Source organism: Leucoraja erinacea, chromosome 10 (genome assembly GCF_028641065.1).
Source record: "Leucoraja erinacea ecotype New England chromosome 10, Leri_hhj_1, whole genome shotgun sequence".
Lineage (NCBI taxonomy): Eukaryota > Metazoa > Chordata > Chondrichthyes > Rajiformes > Rajidae > Leucoraja > Leucoraja erinaceus.
In genome coordinates this window covers 44,009,720-44,034,823 of record NC_073386.1, presented here as the reverse complement: position 1 = coordinate 44,034,823, position 25,104 = coordinate 44,009,720, and the positions used below count along the sequence as shown (strand labels likewise).

General features: G+C 43.2%; 2 protein-coding genes across 5 annotated transcripts in view; both read left to right on the top strand.

Annotated features, from left to right (window-relative positions):
* Nucleotides 1–2,548, top strand: part of LOC129701098 (ubiquitin-conjugating enzyme E2 U-like) — a 39,463-nt gene extending 36,915 nt beyond the window's left edge. For all 3 annotated transcript variants that reach the window (XM_055642077.1, XM_055642079.1, XM_055642078.1), the window contains exons 10-11: nucleotides 1,395–1,513; nucleotides 2,319–2,548. In XM_055642077.1, the coding sequence (XP_055498052.1) occupies nucleotides 1,395–1,513; nucleotides 2,319–2,473 (274 nt within the window). In that variant the 3' untranslated portion in view covers nucleotides 2,474–2,548. The remainder of the gene's footprint in view (nucleotides 1–1,394; nucleotides 1,514–2,318) is intronic.
* Nucleotides 2,549–11,669: 9,121 nt separating this feature from the next.
* cachd1 (cache domain containing 1) overlaps nucleotides 11,670–25,104 on the top strand; it is a 153,081-nt gene continuing 139,646 nt past the window's right edge. Inside the window, exon 1 of one of the 2 annotated variants that reach the window (XM_055642075.1) lies at nucleotides 11,670–12,236. In XM_055642075.1, coding sequence (XP_055498050.1) covers nucleotides 11,871–12,236 — 366 coding nt within the window. In that variant the 5' untranslated portion in view covers nucleotides 11,670–11,870. The remainder of the gene's footprint in view (nucleotides 12,237–25,104) is intronic. The other variant, XM_055642076.1, reaches the window with a different exon arrangement.

Here is a 25,104-nt window from a genome sequence, read left to right as displayed (position 1 = left end):
GCGGGACAAAAACAGAATGTAGGCGGAGACAGTAAGACTAGAGGGAGAACTGGGAAGGGGATGGAGAGAGAAAGCAAGGGCTATATGAAGTTAGAAAAGTCAATGTTCATACCGCTGGGGTATAAACTACCCAAGTGAAATATGAGGTGCTGTTCCGCCAATTTGCGCTGGGCCTCACTCTGACAATGGAGGAGGCCCAGGATAGAAAGGTCAGATTGGGAGGAATGGGAAGGGGAGTTGAAGTGCTGAGCAAACCGGAAGATCAGGTAGGTTAAGATGGACTGAGTGGAGTTGTTCAGTGAAACGATCGCCGAGCTGCGCTTGGTCTCGCTGATGTAGAGAAGTTGATACCTGGAACAGCAGATATGGTAGATGAGTGTGATCAAAAGTCAGGTGATCAAGGCTCCATGAATATAACCAGTATATAAATTAACAAATGAACTATACCATTTGAAATCAGTACGATGAGGATGGGGAACACGGTACTCCCACTTCAGACATGTTTACCTGCAGCAATAAGTAAGGATAGTTAGTTAAAAGCAACAAACATTTCTTCCACATTGAACCCCAAAAGTAAAAATAAAAACACCTTGATAATTGGAACATGGTGACTCCTAGAAAGAGAAAAGCTACTGAGAGAGAGAGAGAGAGAGAGAGTGAGAGGGTCATGTTCTTTTTTTTTTCAAAATGATTGTAAAAGTCACAGCCCGCACTGGCTTCCAGTCCACTAATTTCATGGTCATGTTCTGATAGTAACAATGCTGAAACTATCACACTGTCATTACAAAGTGAAACTGACAGCACCATGAACAGTGTAATATGAAATCCCCAAAATGCCACCAGTTTCCACAGGCTGTGCTTTTTGTAGGCTTTCCATCTGAATCAATGGAGGTCAATTGAATTAATGAACTTAAATTATTTATTAATGAATCCCGTAAAATACTGATAATGTTGTGGTTTTTGCCCTGAATTCTGTGCGATTTAATGATGTACTAAGCTATAACCATTGCCTAGAAAACTCCATTGCCCTAAAGAAACCAATCTGACTTGATTGTAATTAGCTCACTTGAATACTTTAAAAAAGGTAGTAGATTTTTTTTAAGTTGTTACTAATGTGGGATGGCATTATTTATGTATGTCTCAATATTTATTTAATGTTCTGTACTCTTCCTTTACTCAATTCCATTTTTTAAACATCAACATAACGATGATCAAATTATCTGTTTTATTATTAGTGTTTGAGGGATTAATATTGGCTAGTTTATGAACATATTAATTTGGAGCCAAGAGAGGCCTCATGCCTCCACAGGCCAGATCAGAAATAAGATCATAACTGATCTGATTGTAACTGAAGTGTTGACAATCTAAACGCTTTCATGTCATATTGCTCATAGATTTGGTGAAATTATCTATGGAACATTTGGTAAAGAAAGGAAGGCTCAAATGACAATGAATCAGAAACTGGAGCGAATCAACCGCATGAAGAAGAGCTATATTATGGACAGATTGCCTGGTAAGTTGTCATGAGTGAAAGGGTGGGTTTGTACAAGAGTGTTAGCAATCCTTAATTACTTTATTTAATTAGGCAACCCATTGGTGAGAACTTACTTACCTAAAGTGTTGCTGATGGTTTGCTAGAATCACCAGAAACATAGCAAAGTCCAGTCAGAACAATAATTCATATTTACTATAGGTAGACAAAAGTGCTGAAGAAACTCAGCGGGTGAGGCAGCATCTATGGAGCGAAGGAAATGGGCAACATTTCGGGTCGAAACCCTTCTTCAGACTGCAGTTTGAAGAAGGGTTTCGACCCAAAACATTGCCTATTTCCTTCGCTCCATCGATACTGCCTCACCCGCTGAGTTTCTCCAGCATTTTTATCTACCTTTGATTTTCCAGCATCTGCAGTTCCTTCTTAAACTTATTCGTATTTACTATGATGGTTAACAGATAGTATTTGAAGCAAAAATGTATTTTTAAATTTCACAAATGTAATTAAGTAGTGAATAATACCGTATATTAGTCCCAATGTTAACTGTATGGTGCCAGGTATGCCATTGAACTACACAATCTCCCAGAAGTTTACCACCTAGTTTGTAATGAGTTTTGGTTAACATGACAGTCAAGCTACAATTATTACCTTCTTTCTGGAAAAGAGGCTAAAAAGTGATAAGACAAGGTCCAAATAAAACACCTACATTTATTTCAGACAGTTGAAGATAATCAAATAAAAATCTTTTGTGTACCAGGTTATTCAACTTGGGATAGTCAAGTTTCAAACAGACAGTAATGAATCATTATATTTTGTTTGTCTATAGAAGCTTCTACTTCAATGACCTCAGATCTACCAACAAACATCAGGGCAAAGCAATCCAATAACTGTGCACAAGAGGAGGAACTCTGGAACAAAGAAGTGGACAATTTAGTTAACTGGACAACTGGACTAAATGTAGATGAGCTGGAGAATGATTAAGAAGAAAAAAAAATCCAACTCGGCTCAAGCCAGTCTGTAATTTCACTATGTGATCACTAAACCAATTTGGAAGATATGATGCTTTTTTCATCCTTGATCCAGCTCAATCCTCACATTCACTTCCTGCAAATCTTCCGATGGCTGTAAAACCTTGCAAAATAATAAAACATCCTTCAGATGTTGTTACCGCCGTTGATCTGTGAAACAGTGGTCTGCAAGCAGCAAGCAAATCTTCATGACTGTTTAACATCCTGCTGCTGTCAATAGCCTTTTTAAGTGTCCAAAAATGTCCCTGACCATTTGAATTTGATTTGATTAATTGGAAAAAAAAACATAAATTGTTTAAAAGAAACAATACATTCACTTAAAAATGCATTAGAACTGAACTAAAAGTATTAAGTTACTAAAAAAAAAAGAACTTTCTTGCACTGGCTTTTCAAATCCAGTTCACTTATCCTATTCAATCGAATAAGCACTTGCCTAGGTAACTTAAATCCAACAGGAAAGTTACTAGAAAGTATTCAGAGGGATAAAATATACAAGCATTTAGCTGGACAGAGCCCCCTCTTATACTGTCTCTACACCTACGACTGTAGTCCGGCCCACAACAACAACCGCATCGTCAAATTTGCTGACGACACTACTGTGGTCGGACTTATTTCAAAGGGAGACGAGGCAGCCTACAGAGAGGAAGTCCTGAAGTTGACAACCTGGTGCTCAGAAAACAATCTGGCTCTGAACACCAGGAAAACAAAAGAGCTCATTGTCGACTTCAGGAGGCACAGCACCGACTTAGTCCCCCTACACATTAACGGCGAGTGTGTGGAGAGGGTCAACACCTTCCGGTTTCTCGGCGTCCATATCGCTGCTGACATCTCCTGGACGGACAACACGACGGCGGTCATCAAGAAGGCTCAGCAGCGGCTGCACTTCCTGAGGGTCCTCAGGAAGCACAACCTGGACTCTAACCTGCTGCTGACCTTCTACCGCTCGTCCATCGAGAGCCTGCTGACATACTGCATTACAGCATGGTATGGCAGCTGCACCATGGCAGACAGGGAGAGGCTTCAGAGGGTAACCAGGACAGCGCAGAGGATCATTGGATGCCCTCTCCCCTCCCTGATGGACATCTACACCTCCCGCTGCCTTAGCAGGGCAAAGAAGATCACCAAAGACAGCTCCCATCCTGCGTTTGGACTGTTCGACCTGCTGCCCTCTGGAAGGCGCTATAGGTGCATCAAATCCAGGACAAACAGACTCAGGAATAGCTGCTTCCCGAGAATTATATCTACCATAAATTCAAATCCACACATGCACTGACTACACCGCCCAACACGGACTTCCATCTGTATATATGTATATATGTATGTAGCGCCGTAGAATTTGTGCACCTATCCCCCCCCCCCCCCATCTCCCTTCTGTTTTGTTTTTCTGTTTCTTGTTTTTTGTGTAAAATTGTATGTATGCACTGAGTACGAGCAGCTTTCAGTTTCACTGTACATGTATAGTGACAATAAATGGCATATCATATCATATCATATCACATGGGCTGATTAAGGATAGTCAGTGTGGTTTTGTCTGTGGGAGATCATGTCTCATGAATCTGATTGAGTTTTTTGAAGGTATGATCAATTGACAAGATTCCACATGGTAGGCTGCTCTGGAAGGTGGGATCGCATGGGATCCAAGAAGAGCACACCAACCGGATAGAAAATTGGCTTTGTAGAAGGAAGCAGAGGGTGATGGTGGAAGGTTGTTTTTCGGACTGGAGGTTCCGTGTTGGGGCCATTCCTATTTGTCATCCCTGTCAATGCTTTGGATGAGAACGTACAAGGCATGATTGGTAAGTTTGTAGATAACACTATTGTTAGTTTAGTTTTGTTTATTATTGTCACGTATACCGAGGTGTAGTGAAAAGCTTTCCGCTCAGTAGAAAAACAATACATGGTTACAATTTAGTGCAATGTAAAGCCAGCAAAGTCCGATCAAAGATGGTCTGAGGGTCACCAAAGAGGTTGATGGTAGTTCAACATTGCTCTGTGGTTGTGGTAGGTTGGTTCATTTGCCCGATAACAGCTGGGAAGAAACTGTCCCTGAATCTGGCGGTGTGCGTTTTAACACTTCTATACCCTTTTCCCGATGGGAGAGGGAAGAAGAGGGAGTGGCCAGGGTGTGACGCGTCCTTGATTATGCTGCTGGTCTTGCCGAGGCAGCGTGAGGTATAAATGGAGTCAATAGATGGGAAGTTGGTTTGTGTGATGGTCTGGGCTGTGTCCACAATTCACTGCAATTTATTGCAGTCTTGGATGTAGCTATTCCCAAACCAAGCTGTGATGCATCCTGATAAAAATGCATCTGTAGAAGTTAGTGAGAGTTGTAGGGGACATGCTTTCTTGGTTGTTGCTTCAATATGGGTGGTCCAGGAAGGGTTGTTGGTGATATTGACTTCTAGGAATTTGAAATTTTCAACCATCTCTACTTCGGCACCATCAATGCAACCTGGGTCACGTGTACCACTTTGATTCTTGAAGTTGATCACTATCTCCTTTATCTTGCTGACATTGAGAGAAATGTTGTTGGCATGACACCAGGACACAAGGTTCTCGATCTCCTTCCTACACTCCGTCTCATCATTATTTGATATACGGCCCACAATGCTGGTGTCATCTGTGAATTTGAAAATTGAATTAGATTTCTATGTGGCTGCACCGTCATGGGTGTACAAGGAGTAAAGACGGTGGCTGAGAATGCATCCTTGCAGAGCCCCCGTGTTGAGGATTATCGTAGAGGATGATTTGTCCCTTATCCTCACTGATTGGGGTACACTGGTCAGGAGGTCGAGGATCCAGTTGCAGAGATGAGTGTTGACATCAAGTTCCGCGGGTTTTGTGATAAGCTTGGATGCTATTAAAGACAGAGCTGTAGTCTATGAATAGGAGTCTGACGTAGATGTCTCTCTTATCTAGGTGATCTAGGGAAGAGTGTAGGGCTAGGGTGATGGCATCGTCCGTGGACCTGCGGTGGCGGTAGGCAGACTGCAGTGGGTCAAGGCCGCTGGGTAGACTGGATTTAATGCATTCCATAACTAGCCTCTCAAAACATTTAATGATGGTGGATATCAAGGCTGCTGGACGATAGTCGTTCAGGCATGAGATCTTGCTTTTCTTCGGTATTGGGATGATGGTGTTTTTGAAGCAGAGGGGTACCTCAGAAAGGAGTTGGGAGTGATTAAGATGTCCGTGAATACTCCCGCTAGCTGGTCCGTGCAGCTGCTAAGGACACGGCCAGGAACTCTGTCTGGGCCAGTTGCTTTTAGTGGGTTTACTCTCAGGAAGGCCGATCTAACCTCCGCTACAGTCACCCTGGAGAAAGGCACACTGCTGTCTGAAGGGCCAGATGTCACCGCCCTGTTGGCCTTCTGCTCAAAGTGAGCGTAGAAAGCATTCAGTTCATCGGGTAGAGTCGTACAATCACCAATGATGTTGCCTCACCTTGCTTTGCAGCCAGTTATCCTATTCTCAAGTTTGTCCCGGTATTGTCTCTTGGCATCCTTGATGGCTTTGCAGAGATCATAACGGGACTCCTTGTACCGCACGAGATCATTTGACTTGTATGAAACAGACCTGGCCTTAACTTGTGAATGTACCTGGCGGCTCATCCAATGGGTGGGTGGTATTGTAGATAACAAAGATGGTTGTCAAAAATTGCAGCAGGATCTTGATTGGTTGAGCAGGTGGGCTGAGGAATGGTTGGTGAAATTTTATACAGATAAGTGCGAGGTGTTGCATTTTTGGAAGTCAAATCAGGGCAGTACCTACACAGTGAATGGCAGGGCCCTGGGGAATGTTGTAGAGCAGACGGATCTAGGAGTGCAGGTATATAGTTCCTTGAAAGTGGCGTCCCCTAATCTGAGGAAATACATTCTTGCCATAGAGGGATTACAGAGAAGGTTCACCAGACTGATTCCTGGGATGTCAGGACTTTCATATGAAGAAAGACTGGATAGACTCGGTTTGTACTCGCTAGAATTTAGAAGATTGAGGGGGGATCTTATAGAAACTTACAAAATTCTTGAGGGGTTGGACAGGCTAGATGCAGGAAGATTGTTCCCGATGTTGGGGAAGTCCAGAACAAGTGGTCACAGTTTAAGGATAAGGGGGAAATCCTTTAGGACTGAGATGAGGAAAACATTTTTCACACAGAGAGGGGTGAATCTCTGGAATTCTCTGCCACAGAAGGTAGTTGAGGCCAGTTCATTGGCTATATTTAAGAGGGAGTTAGATGTGGCCCTTGTGGCTAAAGGTATCAGGGGGTATGGAGAGAAGGCAGGTACAGGATACTGAGTTGGATGATCAGCCATGATCATATTGAATGGCGGTGCAGGCTCGAAGGGCCGAGTGGCCTACTCCTGCACCTATTTTCTATGTTTCTTTGTCTCATGTAGATACCGTGGTCATAAATGAAGGGTAATCTTATAGAGGTGTATAAGATCATGAAAGGAATAGATAGCATAAATGCACAGAATCTTTTACACAGATTAGGGAAATCAAGCCAGAGGACATAGGTTTAAGGTGATGGGGAAAGATTTAATAGGAATGTAACAGGCAACATTTAGCACTTCAACTCCCCCTCCCATTCCCAATCCGACCTCTCTGTCCTGGGTCTCCTCCATTGCCAGAGTGAGCAACACCGGAAATTGGAGGAACAGCACCTCATATTCCGCCTAGGTTGCTTGCGTCCGGATGGCATGAACATTGAATTCTCCCAATTTTGCTAGCCCTTGCTGTCTCCTCCCTTTCCTTAACCCTCGAGCTGTCTCCTCCCAACCCCCCGCCCTCGGGCTCCTCCTCCTCCCTTTTTCCTTCCTTCTCCCCCCCACCCCCCCCATCAGTCTGAAGAAGGGTTTCGGCCCGAAACGTCGCCTATTTCCTTCGCTCCATAGATGCTGCTGTACCCGCTGAGTTTCTCCAGCATTTTTGTGTCCCTAACATTTTTTACTCAAAGGGTGGTGTATGGAACAAGCTGCCAGAGGAGGTAGTTGAGGTACAATAGATACTATCTAGTGTAGACTAGTGTTGGTCGGCGTGTGCAAGTTGGACCGATGGGCCTGTTTCCACATTATATGACTAACAGGTGTATATCAGGTTCTATCAAGGTCTATAACAGATTCACTAATGCTTGATTATTGCTGTCTTTATTATGGTCAATTGTGCTGTATGTATTTGTGCCGTAATAGCAAACTAATGAATAGATATTGGATAACAATGATTATCCACTGAAGGAAGTAGACTGTTTGAATATTTTTGAGGCAGAAGTAGACTGGACAATCGGTCCACCTTGGCCTACACGATCTCCTGGTTGCCAAACATTTAAACCCTCCTTCCCATTCCCATACTGACGTTTCTGTCCTGGAGCTCCGCCAATCTCGGAGTGAGGCCATACACAAATTGGAGGAACAGCACCTCATATTTCATTTGGGCAGCTTTCAACCCAGAGGTATGAAAGTTCATATCTCTAATTTAAGTAACCCCTGCATTCCCTCTCTCTCCGCCCTTCCCCCACCCTAATTATCCTGCCAGTTCCACTGTTTGCATCCATATATCCCTTTGCCATAACCTCTTCCATAGCCAACAATGGATAATTTTCCTTGCTCCACCTTTCCATGGTCATCGGTGCCAGCTGATTTGTTCTGAACCTTTTTATATCTCTAATTTCCCTCCCCGACTCGCAGTCTGACAAAGGGTTTCGACCCGAAACGTCACCTATTTATTTTCTCCTGAGATGCTGCCTGACTTGCTGAGCTACTCCAGCATTTTATGTCTATCCTTTAGATCTTCTAAATATACTATCAGATCATATTTATTTATATTTGCACTCTCAGTGAATCCATTTGTTTACAATTCTATATTCATTAAAATACAGAATCTTTAGTTTTGCCTTTTTTTTAAATTATTTTTGCCATCTCCAGCCTTACCCACTGTTACTCTTTGATTCATACCCCCATCCCTTCCTGTAACATGTTGTTAGTCATTTCCTATGTTAACATCTTTCCCCTTAGCTTTCCCTCTACTCTTTGAGAGACTAGATCCTTGCAACATTGATCCCTTGCTCCCACTATGTAGATATGCATCTTCTCTAGTAGTCAGGTTTAAACTGACCCAGAGGCACAGCTTTGCCTTTCAATGATACTGGTGCTAGGGGACTATGAACTTTGCAGACCTATGCATGCAATTCTTTGAGCTTACTTAGTCACAGAAACATGCCATTTGGCCCCTAGTGTCTAGACTGACCACAAAACAACCTATTTTTTTACATTAATCCTACCTTAATCCAATTTATTGTGTCCAGAATTGACCCATGAACTTCCCACTCTCCCTGGGGACAGTTTACAGTGGCCAATTAACCAACCAACCAAGCTACAACTGTATGGGTGTGGGTGGAAACCAGAGAACCCAAAGGAAACCCAAATGACCACGGAGAACATGGGAGCTACACATTGACAGCATTCGAGGTCTGGAAAGATTGTATGTTGCTGGAGACATGAATCAGCAGCTTTATCAACTGCACCACAATACTGCCCTTTTTGTACAGTCAATTTGCAAGTGGGCTCGTGTAATAATCTAGAGATTATTACTCTTGATTATAGAAAATCTAGGTCTCTAATATTCCTGAAATGCAGAGTATTACACAGAAAAGTGAAATTTGGACTTATGTGAGGAGATTAATTACATGGGTTTTCTAAGTATGATAATGAAAATGCCAACTTTGAAATTGTTTAAGAAGTAGCTAGATGTTACAATGCAGAAGCTGTATAAGCTATCTGTCCTATGTTAACTGTACAAACTAACATAAACTGTAATAAATATTTAAATGCATTGAGATGGTTCGTAGGCTAATCTTCGGTCTGATATTTTTGCTGACTAAAATGGTTGATAATAAAATGGGGCCAAGTGTAAATTCTCCAACAAGATTTCTCTCAGTGGGGTCCAGGATAGATAGGAATCTGTGAGGAAGACCCAGTAAATGTTTGTTTTGGACTGACAAAGGGTCTCGACCCAAAACATCACCCGTTCCTTCTATCCAGAGATGCTGCTTGTCCCGCTGAGTTACTCCAGCAATTTGTGTCTATCTTCGGTGTAAACCAGCATCTGCAGTTCCTTCCTCTACAAATGTTTTTTTTTGCTTGTAAAGAATTAATCATGAAAAATGGTATTACAGTTGAAAGAATAGGTCTTTAAAAATAATTCTGAGAACTTATAAGGTTTGAAGTAGGAAAATTGCTTGCGGGTTTTTGATTCAAACACAATGTGGATATTGTACGGGCAGGTGCAAGAATCTTTCAACTGGGTTGGGTGATAATAGTTCAGCATGTTGTTGAGATGACTAGGATTTCATTCTTCAATTCAAGCCCTGTATTTATTAGTTTCAGGTCTAAAGTTCCAAGCCTCGAATTGAAGAGTTTTGAAAGGCATGAGACTTTTTGAGCAGGACCCAGAGCCAAGTGTGTCAAGGGTTAGAGATTCCTGCTAGATCACACCAAGCCTCACCAGTGTTATGAAATCTGCTAATAAGTCTGATGATGTGTTGAGAGATACAGAGGTTTCTTACTCCTGGCCCCGTGTGTTTGCTTAGTCTTGGGTTGTAGCCCAATTTCCTTGACTCCAAGCCTCAACTTCAGGCCCCAGCCATCTGTTCATACCTGGGTTCAAAGAAAGATGCTGGATTGAAGTGATAAAGACCACGGCCTGAGAGCGAAAGGGGGCGGATGCAAGGCTCAGAAACAACAATCAAGCGTCCCATTAAGGGGGAATCTACATTCGAAAGACAGACATAGTGGAAGCTGGGAGGTGGGAAGGAAATCAGTGGGGCCTGAATAGATGAAGACAAAATTAACATTCAGTATCTGAATCCAAACAAGCTTTACCAAGCACATGATCAGCAGGCATAATTGAAGCCAATACGCAAGTTATGATGGAGTTATCACCATCAGTCTAGATCACAAAGTAAACAGACGAACACAGACTGTTCAAGAAAAGCAATATATTTATATTCAATTAAAATCAATTTTTGAATAATCCTTTCACAAAGTATAGATTAACAAGAAGAAAGGAAAAAACTGCAATGCGTTTAAAAAAAAAATCCAATTCGTTCGAACATTTTAAACTGGTATTCGATGTTGTTAGTAGGAGAAGCTTGATAAAAGAACCACTCGGCTGTAAATTGAAACCACAGACCAGAAAAGAAAAGCAAACCAGCAGGTTTCCAAGTCTGCCCAGGCAGGCAAGCTCCATGGGATAAGAGGGGATATTCGAGTCACAGCAAACCAACAAATTAAACTGTTTGAAGAATGCGTCAAAATCGGCAATTCATAATACAAGCACACATTCTTTCAACCTCTCTCTCTATTTAATACTTTGCTTGACATCTTAACAATTTGTTAAAACACTCAAAATATTTGAAATGTGGTTCAGCATCTCCCTTCTCCGATTTGCAAGTAAAACATTCCCGAAAAAAGCGGAGTGGAATATATTTTTCGAGTGGATTGGATTTGCAAATATTTGATTATCTGATTAAAAAGTGCAAGAGGACGGGGGAGTAATAGGATGACGTAGGGGTTCGTAATGACATGTTTGAGTTTATAACCTTATAGGTTTTTAAGAAGAATTAAGATTTAAGGAGGTAAAAAGTTGCAGTTCTGAAACCCCGGGAAAGGATGAAGTAGAATTAGATAACAATAAGATAGTTGTGATTTCAATGCAGTGAGAAAAGAAAGTGGACGAGGAACGTGGAGGATGGTGCATTTGGAGATTAGAAGAAGCCAACATTGGAATGTTTGGAGGAGAGCTAAAAATTGAGACAATAAAAGATACAGTGGGTCAGAATACCACAGAAACCTGTTGATTGTGAGCCATTCCTGGGGATTAATGTTTTTTTTTCTAGCATCCTGCATAAGTGGCAAAAAAGCCTTGCCCATAAAATGTGGAGCAGTTTTGGGTTTCATAAAGGTACTTTTGTATGCTAATGATTGTGAAACATAAAAAGTAAGAAATCAAAAGGGGGGAAACAAAAGCCGATTCTTGCGTTTTCCCTGCAAACATATTTTGAGCTCCTTGGCTGCATTTCGTCAGGGAGGTTGCCATGGTTATTGTGCTTGCACTTTGTGTGGAGATCCAGCGCGGATTTTGCAGCGACCGTCCGCCGCTGGAATCCAAGAGCTTTTCTGCCAGAGAGTGAGCAGCAGCGTGTGGCGGATCCGCACAGCGGCGGAGGACGGGCGCAGACAATCTCCGCGCAATCTCTGCTCTTGTCTGTTTTGTTGCTGCTTAGTGGGGGGAGAAATAAAGGAGAACGACTTCCTTCGGGGGAGGATCGACCCGTTTTTCAAGGACGGCGGGGGATGCGGGCGACAGTTTTTCGGCAGCGGGGGGAAAGTTTGCCGCAGAGTTTGAGAAGTTTCTTGTCGCATCCACAGTTTTGCATCATGGCGAGGGGGAGCAGCCGTTGCGTTGAGATGGGAGCTGGACACTCGGCCTGGGCGGTAGCAGCAGCAGCAGCAGCAACTCGCCGTGCCTGTTCCTGCAGCCCCCCGACCGCCCTCCTCGCCCCCTTGTTGCTGCTGCTGCTGCTGCTGCTCTCGCTTGTCTCGCCCGCATTGGCCGCGCCGCCCGAGTCCGGAGACTTCGCCATCCTGGAGGAAGCACAAGTTCTTGCGAATCAGATGCGAGTGCTGGCCACCAGCGAACTTGGAGTCTTCAACATGCAGGTAAGGACGTGGTGGATGGCCTCGGATTCCTGGCGCAGAAAATGCACGATGCATCTTAATGCCCAAATAATATGGATCTTTCATTTAGAGGAGGGGGGGAATCAAACTGAGTTTGGGATTGGGACCTGAAGAAGGGTCCCGACCCGAAACGTCCTCTGTCCATTCCCCCCCATAGATACTGATTGACCAATAAGTTCATCAACACTTTGTTTTTTGTTCAAGATTCATGTATCTGCAGTCTCTTGTGTTTCCATTTAGGGGAACCTGTTCTCTTAATATTGAAGTTTATTACCCCCTTTGATCTTGGTTGCACAAGTTGTTAGTGGAATTACATCCAGTCTTATTGGTAAATATGGTGGGTTCGCATGTGCTTGGCTCGGTGAACTGATGTCTATTGGTCATTGGAGTGTAGGAAATCGGCGCCTGCTGTCACATTGATTTATAAAATAAATCTGGATGAGTCTCACCCATTGCAAACGTTATCCATTCTATTTGGTACCAGCCATTGATCATCTTTCCTCCCGGCAATGAGGTTTCACCCTACTTCTCACTCCCTGCTCTCAGCAATGTTCTTGCCCATCCCAATATCAGGTGCACATTACTGCCTTTTCCCATTTTATGGAAACGTTGCCATTCATAATTTATTCCCATGCCCCGCACGCCTTTTGTGCAATAAAATGCTAATCCGTTTCTAATCATTCTCTTCTCCCATATATTTTTGGACATTTCTCAATTGGTGATTACCTATGTCTAGTAGAATATGTGTACTCTGCCTCTTTTAACCTTTTTTTTGACATTTTTGTGTTTAATTTAGGCTTTATACTTTCATTCTTTTAGTCTTGTGTGTTTGGAAGGCATGGTGCTGCAAGATTGAGGATTAAAGGATTTTGGGATTGTTGGGTGCCTCTGACCTGTGACTTCTCCATTCTGGTGTCCTAAGAATTACAGGCTTTGCATCAGTGATGCGTTTGAGCTGATGTTTGTATTCAGATGTCTTTAGAATATTATAGTGATTCATTTCTCATCCTTTTCAAGTTTTCCTGAAATAGATATTATGCCATTTGTCTTAATAGTGTCTGATTTTTAAATCTACTGGTTCAGATTTTTGTAAATATGCTTCACGATTCCTCAACTTGCAATGCAACGAGTGAGCCCCCCCCGATAAAACCTATGTATCGTTTTTGTTTTGTTCCTTGCCCACAGATGTCAGTGACAAACAGGAGGATGGATGGCATCTTAAGTCTGTGTGGGGCTGACAAAAGGTGAAGGCAAATGGGCTTTGTAATCAGAGACTGCTAAACTTGCTCGGTCTGTGTGGCACTTTAACATGTGGGATGGATTTACATAGATGGGTGAGGGTCTTAATGACCCTCACAGAACCCCCTGTTTCACCATCTTTGTGTTTTTATAAGTTAGGCACCAGTAAATGTGATTGGTGTTGTATTATTCGTATAATAAGAAAGGCAAGCTTGAAGCACCCTAGTGATTTTGGTGGTTGGTGTCCTGTGAAAAGGTATTAAACTGAGATTAGGAAATCCAACATTTGATCCCTGATTTGTACACAGTTCGTTGATCACAGTTAATGCAGCAGCTGAGGATAAGGGGAAGAATGGGGGGAGGGGGCGATGGTGGGATTGTTAATACATTGTATTTCCAAGATTGGAAGGAGAGTATTAGCTCAGTTCTAGTGTCTGATACCTAGTGACTGCTGCAATAAAGTCTGTGGGTGGTATAGCCTTGGTTATGATGCCTGAACAGATAGATAGTCTTTTAGCTGGCTTGAACAGTACGACACTAGATAAGCATAATCACCTTCAGGAGGAGCTTTATGTATTTATTTCTTTCTCCATCTATTATAGTGGGCAGGCATTGATAAAAGCTCAAAGCTCAGGCTTGGTATCCTGGGCTTGAATAATTCCCACAGTTATTTGTCTTCCTTGTTGGTCGCTTGCTTCATGAGGATACAAGGGGGACAGTCCCCCTAGTCCTTACCTTTCACCCCATCAGCCGTCGCATTCAACAAATGATACTCCGACATTTTTCAGATTCAGATTCAGATTCAGATTCAATTTTAATTGTCATTGTCAGTGTACAGTACAGAGACAACGAAATGCATTTAGCATCTCCCTGGAAGAGCGACATAGCAAACGATTTGAATAAATATAATAAGTGTCCGGGGGGGGGGGGTGGTGATTGGCAGTCACCGAGGTACGTTGTTGAGTAGAGTGACAGCCGCCGGAAAGAAGCTGTTCCTCGACCTGTTGGTTCAGCAACGGAGAGACCTGTAGCGCCTCCCGGATGGTAGGAGGGTAAACAGTCCATGGTTGGGATGAGAGCAGTCCTTGGCGATGCTGAGCGCCCTCCGCAGACAGCGCTTGCTTTGGACAGACTCAATGGAGGGGAGCGAAGAACCGGTGATGCGTTGGGCAATTTTCACCACCCTCTGCAATGCCTTCCGGTCGGAGACAGAGCAGTTGCCATACCATACTGTTATGCAGTTGGTAAGGATGCTCTCGATGGTGCAGCGGTAGAAGTTCACCAGGATCTGAGGAGACAGATGGACCTTCTTCAGTCTCCTCAGGAAGAAGAGACGCTGATGAGCCTTCTTGATCAGAGTAGAGGTATTGTGGGTCCAAGAGAGGTCATCGGAGATGTTGACTCCCAGGAACCTGAAGCTAGAAACACGTTCCACCTCCGTCCCGTTAATGTGGATGGGGGTGTGCGTGCCGCCTCTGGACTTCCTGAAGTCTACAATGAGCTCCTTGGTCTTCTTGGAGTTAAGGGCCAGGTTGTTGTCAGCGCACCATGCTGCTAAGTGCTGGACCTCCTCCCTGTAGGCCAGCTCATCGTTGTTGCTGATGAGGCCAATCACCGTTGTATCATCTGCATACTTGATGATGGTGTTAGTACCATGTACAGGTGTGCAGTCATAGGTGAAGAGGGAGTAGAGGAGGGGGCTCAGCACACAGCCCTGAGGAACGCCGGTGTTCAGGGTGAGGGTTGAAGAGTTGTGCTTGTCTAACCTCACAGACTGGGGTCTGTTGGTTAGAAAGTCCAGTATCCAGTTGCAGAGGGAGGGGTCGATGCCCAGGTTACCGAGTTTGGTGATCAGTTTTGATGGTATAATGGTGTTGAATGCTGAGCTGTAATCGATGAACAGCATTCTTACGTAAGTGTCTCTGTTGTCGAGGTGGGAGAGGGCGGAGTGAAGTGCCGTTGAGATGGCATCCTCCGTACTCCTGTTCTTGCGGTAGGCAAACTGATAGGGATCCAGTGTGGGGGGTAGGCAGCTTTTGAGGTGTGCCAGGACCAGCCTCTCGAAGCACTTGGTGCCACCGCCAACGGGATCCCGGCACTAGTCACATCTTCCCATCTCCACCCCTTTCCGCCTTCCGCAGAGACCGTTCCCTCCTCAACTCTCTGGTTATCTCATCCTTTCCCACCCAAACCAGTCCCCTCCACAGGTACCTTCCCCTGCAACCACAGGAGATGCAACACCTGTACCTATACCTCCTCCCTCGACTCTGTCCAGGGACCTCGACAGTCCTTTCAGGTTAGGCGGATGTTTACTTGCACCTTCTCCAACCTCATCTCCTGTATCCATTGTTCAAGATGTGGACTCTTATATATCGGTGAGACCAAACATAGACTGGGCGATCGTTTTTCTAAACACCTTCGCTCAATCAGCCTGGACCTACCTGATCTCCCGGTTGCTAAACACTTTAATTCTTCTTCCCATTCCCACACTGACCTTTCTGTCGTCGATCTCCTCCATTGTCAGAGTGAGGCTAAACGCAAATTGGAGGAACAGCATCTCATATTTCGCTTGGCAGCTTACAACCCAGTGGTATGAATATTGATATCTCTAACTTCAAGTAACCCCGGCATTCTCTCTCTCTTCATCCCTCCCCCACCCAAGTCGCACCAGCTTCTCGTTTTCTCCCAACAAACAGCTAACAATGTCATTGTCTATATCTCTCATTTCCCTTATTCCTGACTAGTCTGAAGAAGGGTCTCGACTCGAAATGTCACCCATTTCTTCTATACAGAGATGCTGCCTGTCCTGCTGAGTTACTCCAGCTTTTTGTGTCTATCATGAGGATACAAGTACCGTTTCCAGATTTATTTAACTTGCTATTTAAGACGGGTATTTTAATTTTAATAATATGTGTAACTTGGACCCTAAAACTATCATATTTCTTGCGGTTGCTTACAGAGATCATGTTGCAGTCTAATATTACATCAAATTATATTACTTAAGGGCTCCAAGTCAGCAAAAGGTTGGATTTGAAAATTTGAATCGGGATGTTTTCTGCCATCCTTCTGGAGATTCTGATTTCTCCAATGATTTGGATTTGCAGGTTTTGGGAGACTTGTGATTGTTTGCAGAAAGTGGCAGCAAATGCAAGAATATAGGCCAAGCTCTTTGACTGTAGTGTGTCATTAGGGCCAATCATGCTGCTGTTCGACAATTGCAGTAGGTTAGTGAGGATAGCAATCGGCAGCAGCAGTCATGGGTGGTTTGTGCGATAAGTGCTCTAGCTGTCTGAGATTAGCTACATCACCACAATTAAGAATGGCAACTCTGCCGCTGCACCACTGTGCCGCCCACAATGCAATCACAATCACAATTCAATGGTAAATGTGGATGTGTCAAAATGCAAATTGATATATGGTGTGTGAGCAATCCGGCTGAGGTATAAGGACTTAAGAAATGGGAGCAGAATAGGACCTTGATGTTTCATAGGCTGGTACAGATCACAATTAGAAACAAAGGTATGTTTATTGTCACATTATGTGAGATTGCAGGATAGCCCCACTTGTGTGTATAATATGTCCATTCATGATGGTATACGTTGATGAAATAGATTAGTGGTGCTAGTCTGATGGAATATGACAGCTCAACAGCCAACGTTATTGTTTATTCGTGTGGCCTATTCAATATGATGCTATTAAACTTAATAATTTAATTAGCAATTTAATTTTGTTAATGGTTGAAACCTTTTTGAAATAAAGCACGTTGTGTGCAAGGTAGCAGGGAAAATCTTTTATTGTACATGATTGTTGATTTGTTTCCCACTGTAATGTCATTCTGAAAGGTTATTTTGAAAAATGGCACCGCTGACAAAGCCTGGATTTTTTTTCATCTTATTTTACCATGACATTGTTCCATGAAATGCATAAAACAAAGTACATTCAGCAAGTCCTGGAGGAACTGTTAGAATCTTGGGGTTTGTGTGAATAAATCGGAATTTTTAATCGAGCTTTGAACTGCGACTTCAAAGTGCTCAGAAATCACTAATAACGCAAGCAATGTCATATTAGCTCGGACTGACATTTCACTTCAAACACCAAGCGCACAGCTGTCTGAGGCAGATATTAAAAATTGTATCTGCTGGGAAAGGTGGGCAGGCTGATAATTAGGATTCTTATTAGCATCCACCATTCTGAATGCATTTGCATCCTACGGTGAATTTGAGATGGCAAATGTACAGCAAAATCTCAGTTATTTTATTTGAAAATGCCACTTGCTTGTTTTAAATTGACTGCAAAGCTGCGGGATTTGAGATGGTCTCATTCACATCCTGCGAATGTTGTTTTGTCCCCAACAATATCTTGCTTTGTGTGTTCTTTTGGGAATATGACATGGTTGTCATGAGAACGTCCATGAAATGTAATGGTGAAACCTTTTATTTGAATTGTACTAAAATATTCGGTAATATGAATTTAGAATTTAGGTCATTTAAACTTGGGTTATGTCAAGCAAGAGCATTTTGGGTTGTGGATTGAAAACAGAAATGCTGGGAAAGACAGATCAGGAAGCATGTATAGATGATGAAACAAGAATTAATGTTTCAAGTGATGAGCTTTCTTCCGAATTGGTATCAGCACGGAATGCTACTCTGATTTGTTATCTCATGCTACCTGGTAAAATAAAATTAATATCAGATTTCTACTGTTGCTTCCTGTTTGCATCTTCTCCAGGTGTACCTTTACCAATATAATTCAAATTCAAATTCTTCTACAGATGCAGAAATTTGAAATAAAGACAGTGCTGGAAATACTGAGTAGACCAGTCAGCATGCGTGCAGAGAGAGAACCATTTAATGTTTTGGGTCAATAAACATACATCAGACCACTTGTTCTGCCGATATATCCTCATCTCTGTTTCTCTATTGAAGTTGCTGCCTGACCTGCTGAGTATTTTGAGCACTTTGACTCTTCATCTTTCACCAGCCTTTTGAGCTAACACAACCACACAATGTCATTTGGTCTCTCCTTTTCTCCACTCTATCTATTACAAGGCTTTGGTAAGTTCTCTCTCCGCAGATGCTGCTCAACTGAGAATTGCCTGCATTTTATTTTTTATTTCCCTCCGTTTTGTACGATAGGTGGTGATGTTTTCATTGAAACCGGAAACCTAGGACTTTTTTGCCTTTTGAAGGCAACATGTTATCCCACAACACTTTAAAGAAGAGCAATAGAAATCTTCTTGGTGGCTTAGAGTCATAGAGTCTTACAGTGTGGAAACAGGCCCTTCGGCCCACACTGGCCAACATTTCCCATCTACACTGGTACCATCTACCTGCGTTTGGCCAATATCCCTTTAAATCTGTTCTATCTATGTACTGGTCTAAATGTTTCTTAAACGTTGCAATAGTACCTGCCTCAACTACCTACTCTGGCAGCTCGTTCCATACACCCACCACACTTTGTGTGACTTTGCTAATATTTATCTCTCAATTGGTGTTGCAAAAGCAGGTTGTCTGTGAGACTTTCCTTGATGCAAATTGGCTGCTACTAAAAGTTCTGCGTTCAATAGAACAGTTAGTCATTTGGGTTTTATTTCCTTCTGTTGTGAAAATACCAGATTTGCATTTGCAGAAAGTCTACACTGTGTAATTGAGATTGCTTACTGCACAGCTGAGTATATCTTGACAGTGTGCATGGAGCCAAACTTGAGAATGTCCTCCTGCAAGGATTGTAAAAGTTTGGAGAGTTACTAATGCTGTCCTAAGACAACACTTGTAGCATTGCACGACAAGTGAATCACCCAGTGTTAAATTGATCATGATGAGATAAGCCGGTACCATGGAAATCATCATGCTTTATTAAAGCCAAGAGTTATGGTTAAGCACTTTGAAGATCCATACAACACATTTGAGAGTATAACATTACATTATCAGCCAACACTTGGGTCAAATTGAGAATTGTCTTTACAGTACCAGAGAATGAAGGGAAGACCAAATAGACAGAGGGGTATTTGTGTGCATGTAGGAGTGTGAAACTTTGCGAGGTGCTTAAAAAACCCAACTTCTAATCTTGGACTATTAGGAAAACCCCTCTCCCCCCCCCCTCCCCATTGCATTCTCCCAGCATTTAACCTGGACCAGGTTCAATAACACCAATCAGTTCACAGGAGAGAAATGGCTTCTAGGAAGATGAGTAGGTTTTGGATAATATACATTTAAAAAATAATTTATATGTACAGGGACTCTCCAGGTTATGGAAGACATAACTGAAGGAAATATGATTTTACGCAATAAACGTTTCAAGGCAATAAAATGTTAACAACATTGGATATAGTATGAAGAAGGATTCTGGATGCTGGAACTGGATTCAGTTAGTTTGAAGAACCATCCCGACCCAAAACATCACCTATTCATGTTCTCCAGAGATGCAACCTGACCACTGAGTTGCTCCAGCACTTTGTGTCTTTTTTGTAAACCAGCTTCTGCAGTTCCTTGTTTCTACTGAACACAGTACATGTTACACTAGTTTAGTTATGGGTAGTGTTAGGATAAACAGAGATGATATTCCATGAAATAAGAATTTATAGGTAGAACAAGCAGAATGATACAATATGGTCAGAATGTGCTGCAGTAACTCAGTAGGTCCGGCAACATCTCTGGAGAAACATGGATAGGTGAAGTTTTGGATCTTGTCCCTTCAATCTGTATTGTTACGGTAAATGGGCTTTTCTGACTTGCAAAACAATTGTTGACAGTTCACAGGAATGGAACCCTTGCATAACACAGGGACACAGTGCTTTCCCATGTTTAGTAGTTAAATGTTTTAATTATTTTTAAAACTTGCAATATTTTAAAATATTTAATATTTAAATTATTTGATTAATTCTTATTTATTCCTGCCAAGAACATAAACATCAAAGGACATTTGAACACTGGTGTACCCGGGGGAGCTGATTAACCAGACGTCAAAGCATTTCTGTAGCATTGCCGCTCACTGACATTGGGAAGGGCCAGTGTTCAGTTGGGAGGGCCTCTGTGCCGGGTGATGTGGGGAAGGGCGTGTTGGTGGCTTGATGCTCACTTGGTGAAGTGGGCCAGATTCAGGAGGCTGGCTGTGCATGATGTCTCCATCAAGTACAGGTCCACAACTGGCAAAATAAGTGGTGCAAGAGGTGGTCCATAGTGGTCTACTGCTGAGGCAGGATTAGAGTTGTTCAGGTTGGCTCAAGGTTGTAAGAAATTAGCTGTTCCTGAACCTGGGTGCGGCTGAAGGCCCTTCATCAGAACAGGAGACGTGAGAAGGCAAATTAAAGTAGCGGAGTGGATGAGGAAGAGATAGAATATCTGTCAAAAGGAATATCTGTGATAGGGTGAGGCCAGATGTGCTGAGCTGATTCTGTGATTTCTGGAAGGTTCTGATCAATAAATTAAAGGAGCAGTAGGAGAAAAGGAAAAAAAACAAACAAACAAAGGCACGTATGAAAGCTGTGAAATACAGTTCGGAGATGTTACTGAAATCTAGCCCCAAAAGGCAAAACCTGGGAATGTCCACCTTTTCGGGCCCTGTATGTGGAGAGACAGAAGGTGAGACAATGTTACAGATGAATAACCCTTCAGGGTCTGAAGGGCAACGCTGCCCAGTTCTGATTCAAACAAAACAAAGCATTTATTTGAAACTGCGGCATGTGCAGGTGCAAGGTGAGGTGCTGTTCTTTGAGGTTATTTCATTGGAATAGTAGAGAATGTTATAGACAGGTCGGAGTGGGATGAAGAGTTAAAACGATGGCCAACTGGAAACTCTGGTTTGACCCTGCAGGGAAAGCAGTGCTGCTCCAAACCCATGTAATCCCTGGAGATAATGCACTGCTTTGTGAATCACTGCTGCACCAGGAATGGCTATCTAGTTGGGCCAAGGAAAGACAAAAAAGCAGATGTTCCACTGGTCTATGCACTGAGGAAGGGAATGATTGTTGGAAGTGGGAGCATGGAATGCCAAAATGGGAGGGGAAGATGTGAATGGCGGAGGAATTTTGTTGGAGTTGGTGAAAATTATGAAGGCGGATCCATGGAATGCAGTGGTGGTGGGTGGATGGTGAGGGTAGGGGACTCTGTGCTCATTTTGGCTCAGAGAGGGTGGGGGGGGAGAAGGGTTCATAGCTGAGGTGCAAGAAATAGATTGGTTGTGGCCAATGGCACTGTTGACTATGGCCTAGGAAAAACCACAGTTAAGGAAAAGGAAGACGTGCATCTGCGTTGAAAACCACGCCGTCAGCGCAGATGTGAAGATGGCGAACTTGCAAGAATGGAATTAGTACTCGTCTGCAGGTGTTACAACCAATTACATAATTTAGTAGCAGTTTTGTTCCTGGTAATATTTTGCCCTTGCCTCTTCCTGAGGTAGTTATTGTTGGGTGTGATTTCAACAATTTAACTGACCTGTACCATCTTGAGGAATTGGTTTCCTTGCCTTCAAGGCTTGGGGTGAAAGCTCTTAAATCAAAACGTAATCTTTTCATTGTATCTGCCGAAGTCACTGATATTATTCCAAGAGTCATCGCTGGACAGTATATTATACTGGCAGCCATGACTAATTTTTCCGATTTATAGTCCTAAGGAACATGTTGTAATTGTCGAGGTGCCAATTTTTGACTTTGCCTGGGCTAACTGTGGGAATGTAGTGTCACAGATCAACTTCACTACTGAAGCATATCTAATCTAGTTAGCTATTTGCAAAAGTGCCTCTAGACTTGACTCTGTTCCTAAATTGTGAAGGAGGGCATTGCATGAATTAAGGTAACTTGGGAAGTGAAGATGACAGTGGGAGAAGGAATTGACAACACCAACAAAAATTCCTGAGAGGCTGATAAAGTAATAAATGATATGGTTCAGTCATCTTAATCCTCTAAGCCTTTGGTCAAAGACGTGGCTTTAAGAATTAGTGTTAATATTTGGGTTAGACAGAACTGACACATGGAATGATTTGTGAGGAGGGATGTGGAAGTTTTTATTTGGTGGTTCTCCATTCAGCTCCACTAACAGGGATAAAGTCTTCAAAATTGGCAAAATTGGAGTGAATTGCCTTTGTGTATTAAAATCCAGTGCTAGTGCAAATTGTCAGCTGTCTGCAAGTACAAAAACGACTTGCTTTTTCAAAGAAGGAAGCTAATTGTAGCTGGAGTTATTTTTATCTTTTGTTCTTAATAATTAATCTTGACTTTTCTCCATTTTGCTTTTGGTCTTTTCTGCAGTGGGCACTTTGAAAGGAAACCTAGTTTTACTGATGCCAATTTTGGACTTGACTCTATTCCAATGAAAGGCGGTTAAAATATGGAATCATTTTATCTGGTCTTCCAGATGGAGTTTTTTTTAGCGACAGAAATTCTTGGCGAGGAGCTAAAAAAGTACATCAGGATTTGGAGAGGAGTAGCCATGGAATAAATCAAAGGGTCTATCTTATATAATCAGTCTGAACATCGGAAGACAATAATTGAAGAAGGTAATAATAGATCTAATGTTTTAGGACATTGGAATGTATGTATAAGGGAACAATTCACTGATTCATCTTTGGTTTAGAACTTCTGAATAGTAACAAAAAAATTCAGACAGAAAATGGGGAGAAACAGTGCAGAAAAGATTCACAAGGATGTTGCCAGGAATTCAGGGCCTGAGCTATTGGGAAAGGTTGGGCAAGTTAGGACTTTATACCTTGGAGTGTGTGTGGCTGAGGGGTGATCTCACAGAGGTGATAAAATCATGAGGGGATTAGATAAGGTGAATGAATAGATAATTTTACTCGGGGTAGGGAAAATGAAAAACCAGAGGATATAGATTTAATAAAGTGTCAAGATTTAAAAGGAACATGAGGAGCATTTCTTCACTCTCAGCATGGGTGTCCCCTTCATGGATGCATCCTGGTCATCAAATTTAGTGTTGTTTCCCTCAGAGGAATTTCTGAGCTTTAGCTTAAAGTGTTCATAGCAGTTTAATTCAGTAGTACATGGGACAAGCCATAACTCCTTGACATTGTACATCTTTCAAGAAAAGACATGAATTTAATGGTTGCAGAACTGCATTCTGTTGCATATACTTTGTGTAGTCAAGAGTCACAAGTGTTTCCTTGTCATATGTCCCAGATAGAACAATGACATTCTTACTTGCTGCAGCACAACAGAATATGTAAACATAGTACACTGTAACCAATATAATAACTGAGAGAGAAAAACATGCAGTGTATATGCACACACTCACAGGTACACACATATATGTGTGTGTGTGTGTGTGTGTACACACACACACCCGCACAAAATTCATTGTGGCTGAAGGGCCTGTTCCTATGCTGTACTGTTCTATTAATATAAGCTACACAAAAATGCTGGAGAAACTCAGCGGGTGCAGCAGCATCTATGGAGCGAAGGAAATAGGCGACTTTTCGGGCCAAAACCCTTCTTCAGACTGATGGGGGTGGGGGGGAGAAGGAAGGAAAAAGGGAGGAGGAGGAGCCCGAGGGCGGGGGGATGGGAAGAGACAGCTCGAGGGTTAAGGAAGGGGAGGAGACAGCAAGAGTTAGCAAAATTGGGAGAATTCAACGTTCATGCCATCCGGACGCAAGCAACCCAGGCGGAATATGAGGTGCTGTTCCTCTAATTTCTGGTGTTGCTCACTCTGGCAATGGAGGAGACCCAGGACAGAGAGGTCGGATTGGGAATGGGAGGGGGAGTTCAGGTAGGTTATTGCGGATTGAGCGGAGGTGTTCGGCGAAACGATCGCCCAATCTCCGCTTAGTCTCCCCAATGTAAATCAGCTGACATCTAGAGCAGCGGATGCAGTAGATGAGGTTGGTGGAGATACAGGTGAACCTTTGTCGCACCTGGAACGACTGCTTGGGTCCTTGAATGGAGTCGAGGGGGGAAGTGAAGGGACAGGTGTTGCATTTCTTGCCGTTGCAACGGAAAGTGCCCGGGGAGGGGGTGGTACGAGAGGGAAGGGAAAAATTGACAGTTGTGGAGGAATTGGGAGTAGGGGATGGAGTTGCGGAGTGAGCGGTTATTGCGGAAGGCAGACATGGGGGGAGATGGGAAGATGTGGCGAGTGGTGGGGTCACGTTGGATGTGGCGGAAATGGCGGAGGATTATTTGTTGTATTTGCTGGCTGGTGGGGTGAAAGGTGAGGACCAGGGGGACTCTGCCCTTGTTGCGAGTGCGGGAATGGGGAGAGAGAGCAGTGTTGTGGGGTATGGATGAGACCGTGGTGCGAGCCTCATCTATGGTGGCGGAGGGGAATCCCCGTTCCCTGAAGAGCGAGGACATTTCCGATGTCCTGGTGTAGAACGTCTCATCCTGGGAGCAGATGCGGCGTAGGCGGAGGAATTGGGAGTAGGGGATGGAGTCTTTACAGGGGGCAGGGTGGGAAGACATGTAGTCCAGATAGCCATGTGAGTCAGTGGGTTTGTAGTGTATGTCGGTCAGAAGTCTGTCCCCTGCGATGGAGATGGTGAGGTCAAGGAATGGTAGGGAAGTGTCGGAAATGGTCCAGGTGTATTGGAGTGCCGGATGGAAGTTGGTGGTGAAGTGGATGAAGTCAGTCTATTAATATAACCTGATGCAGAGCTGCATGAC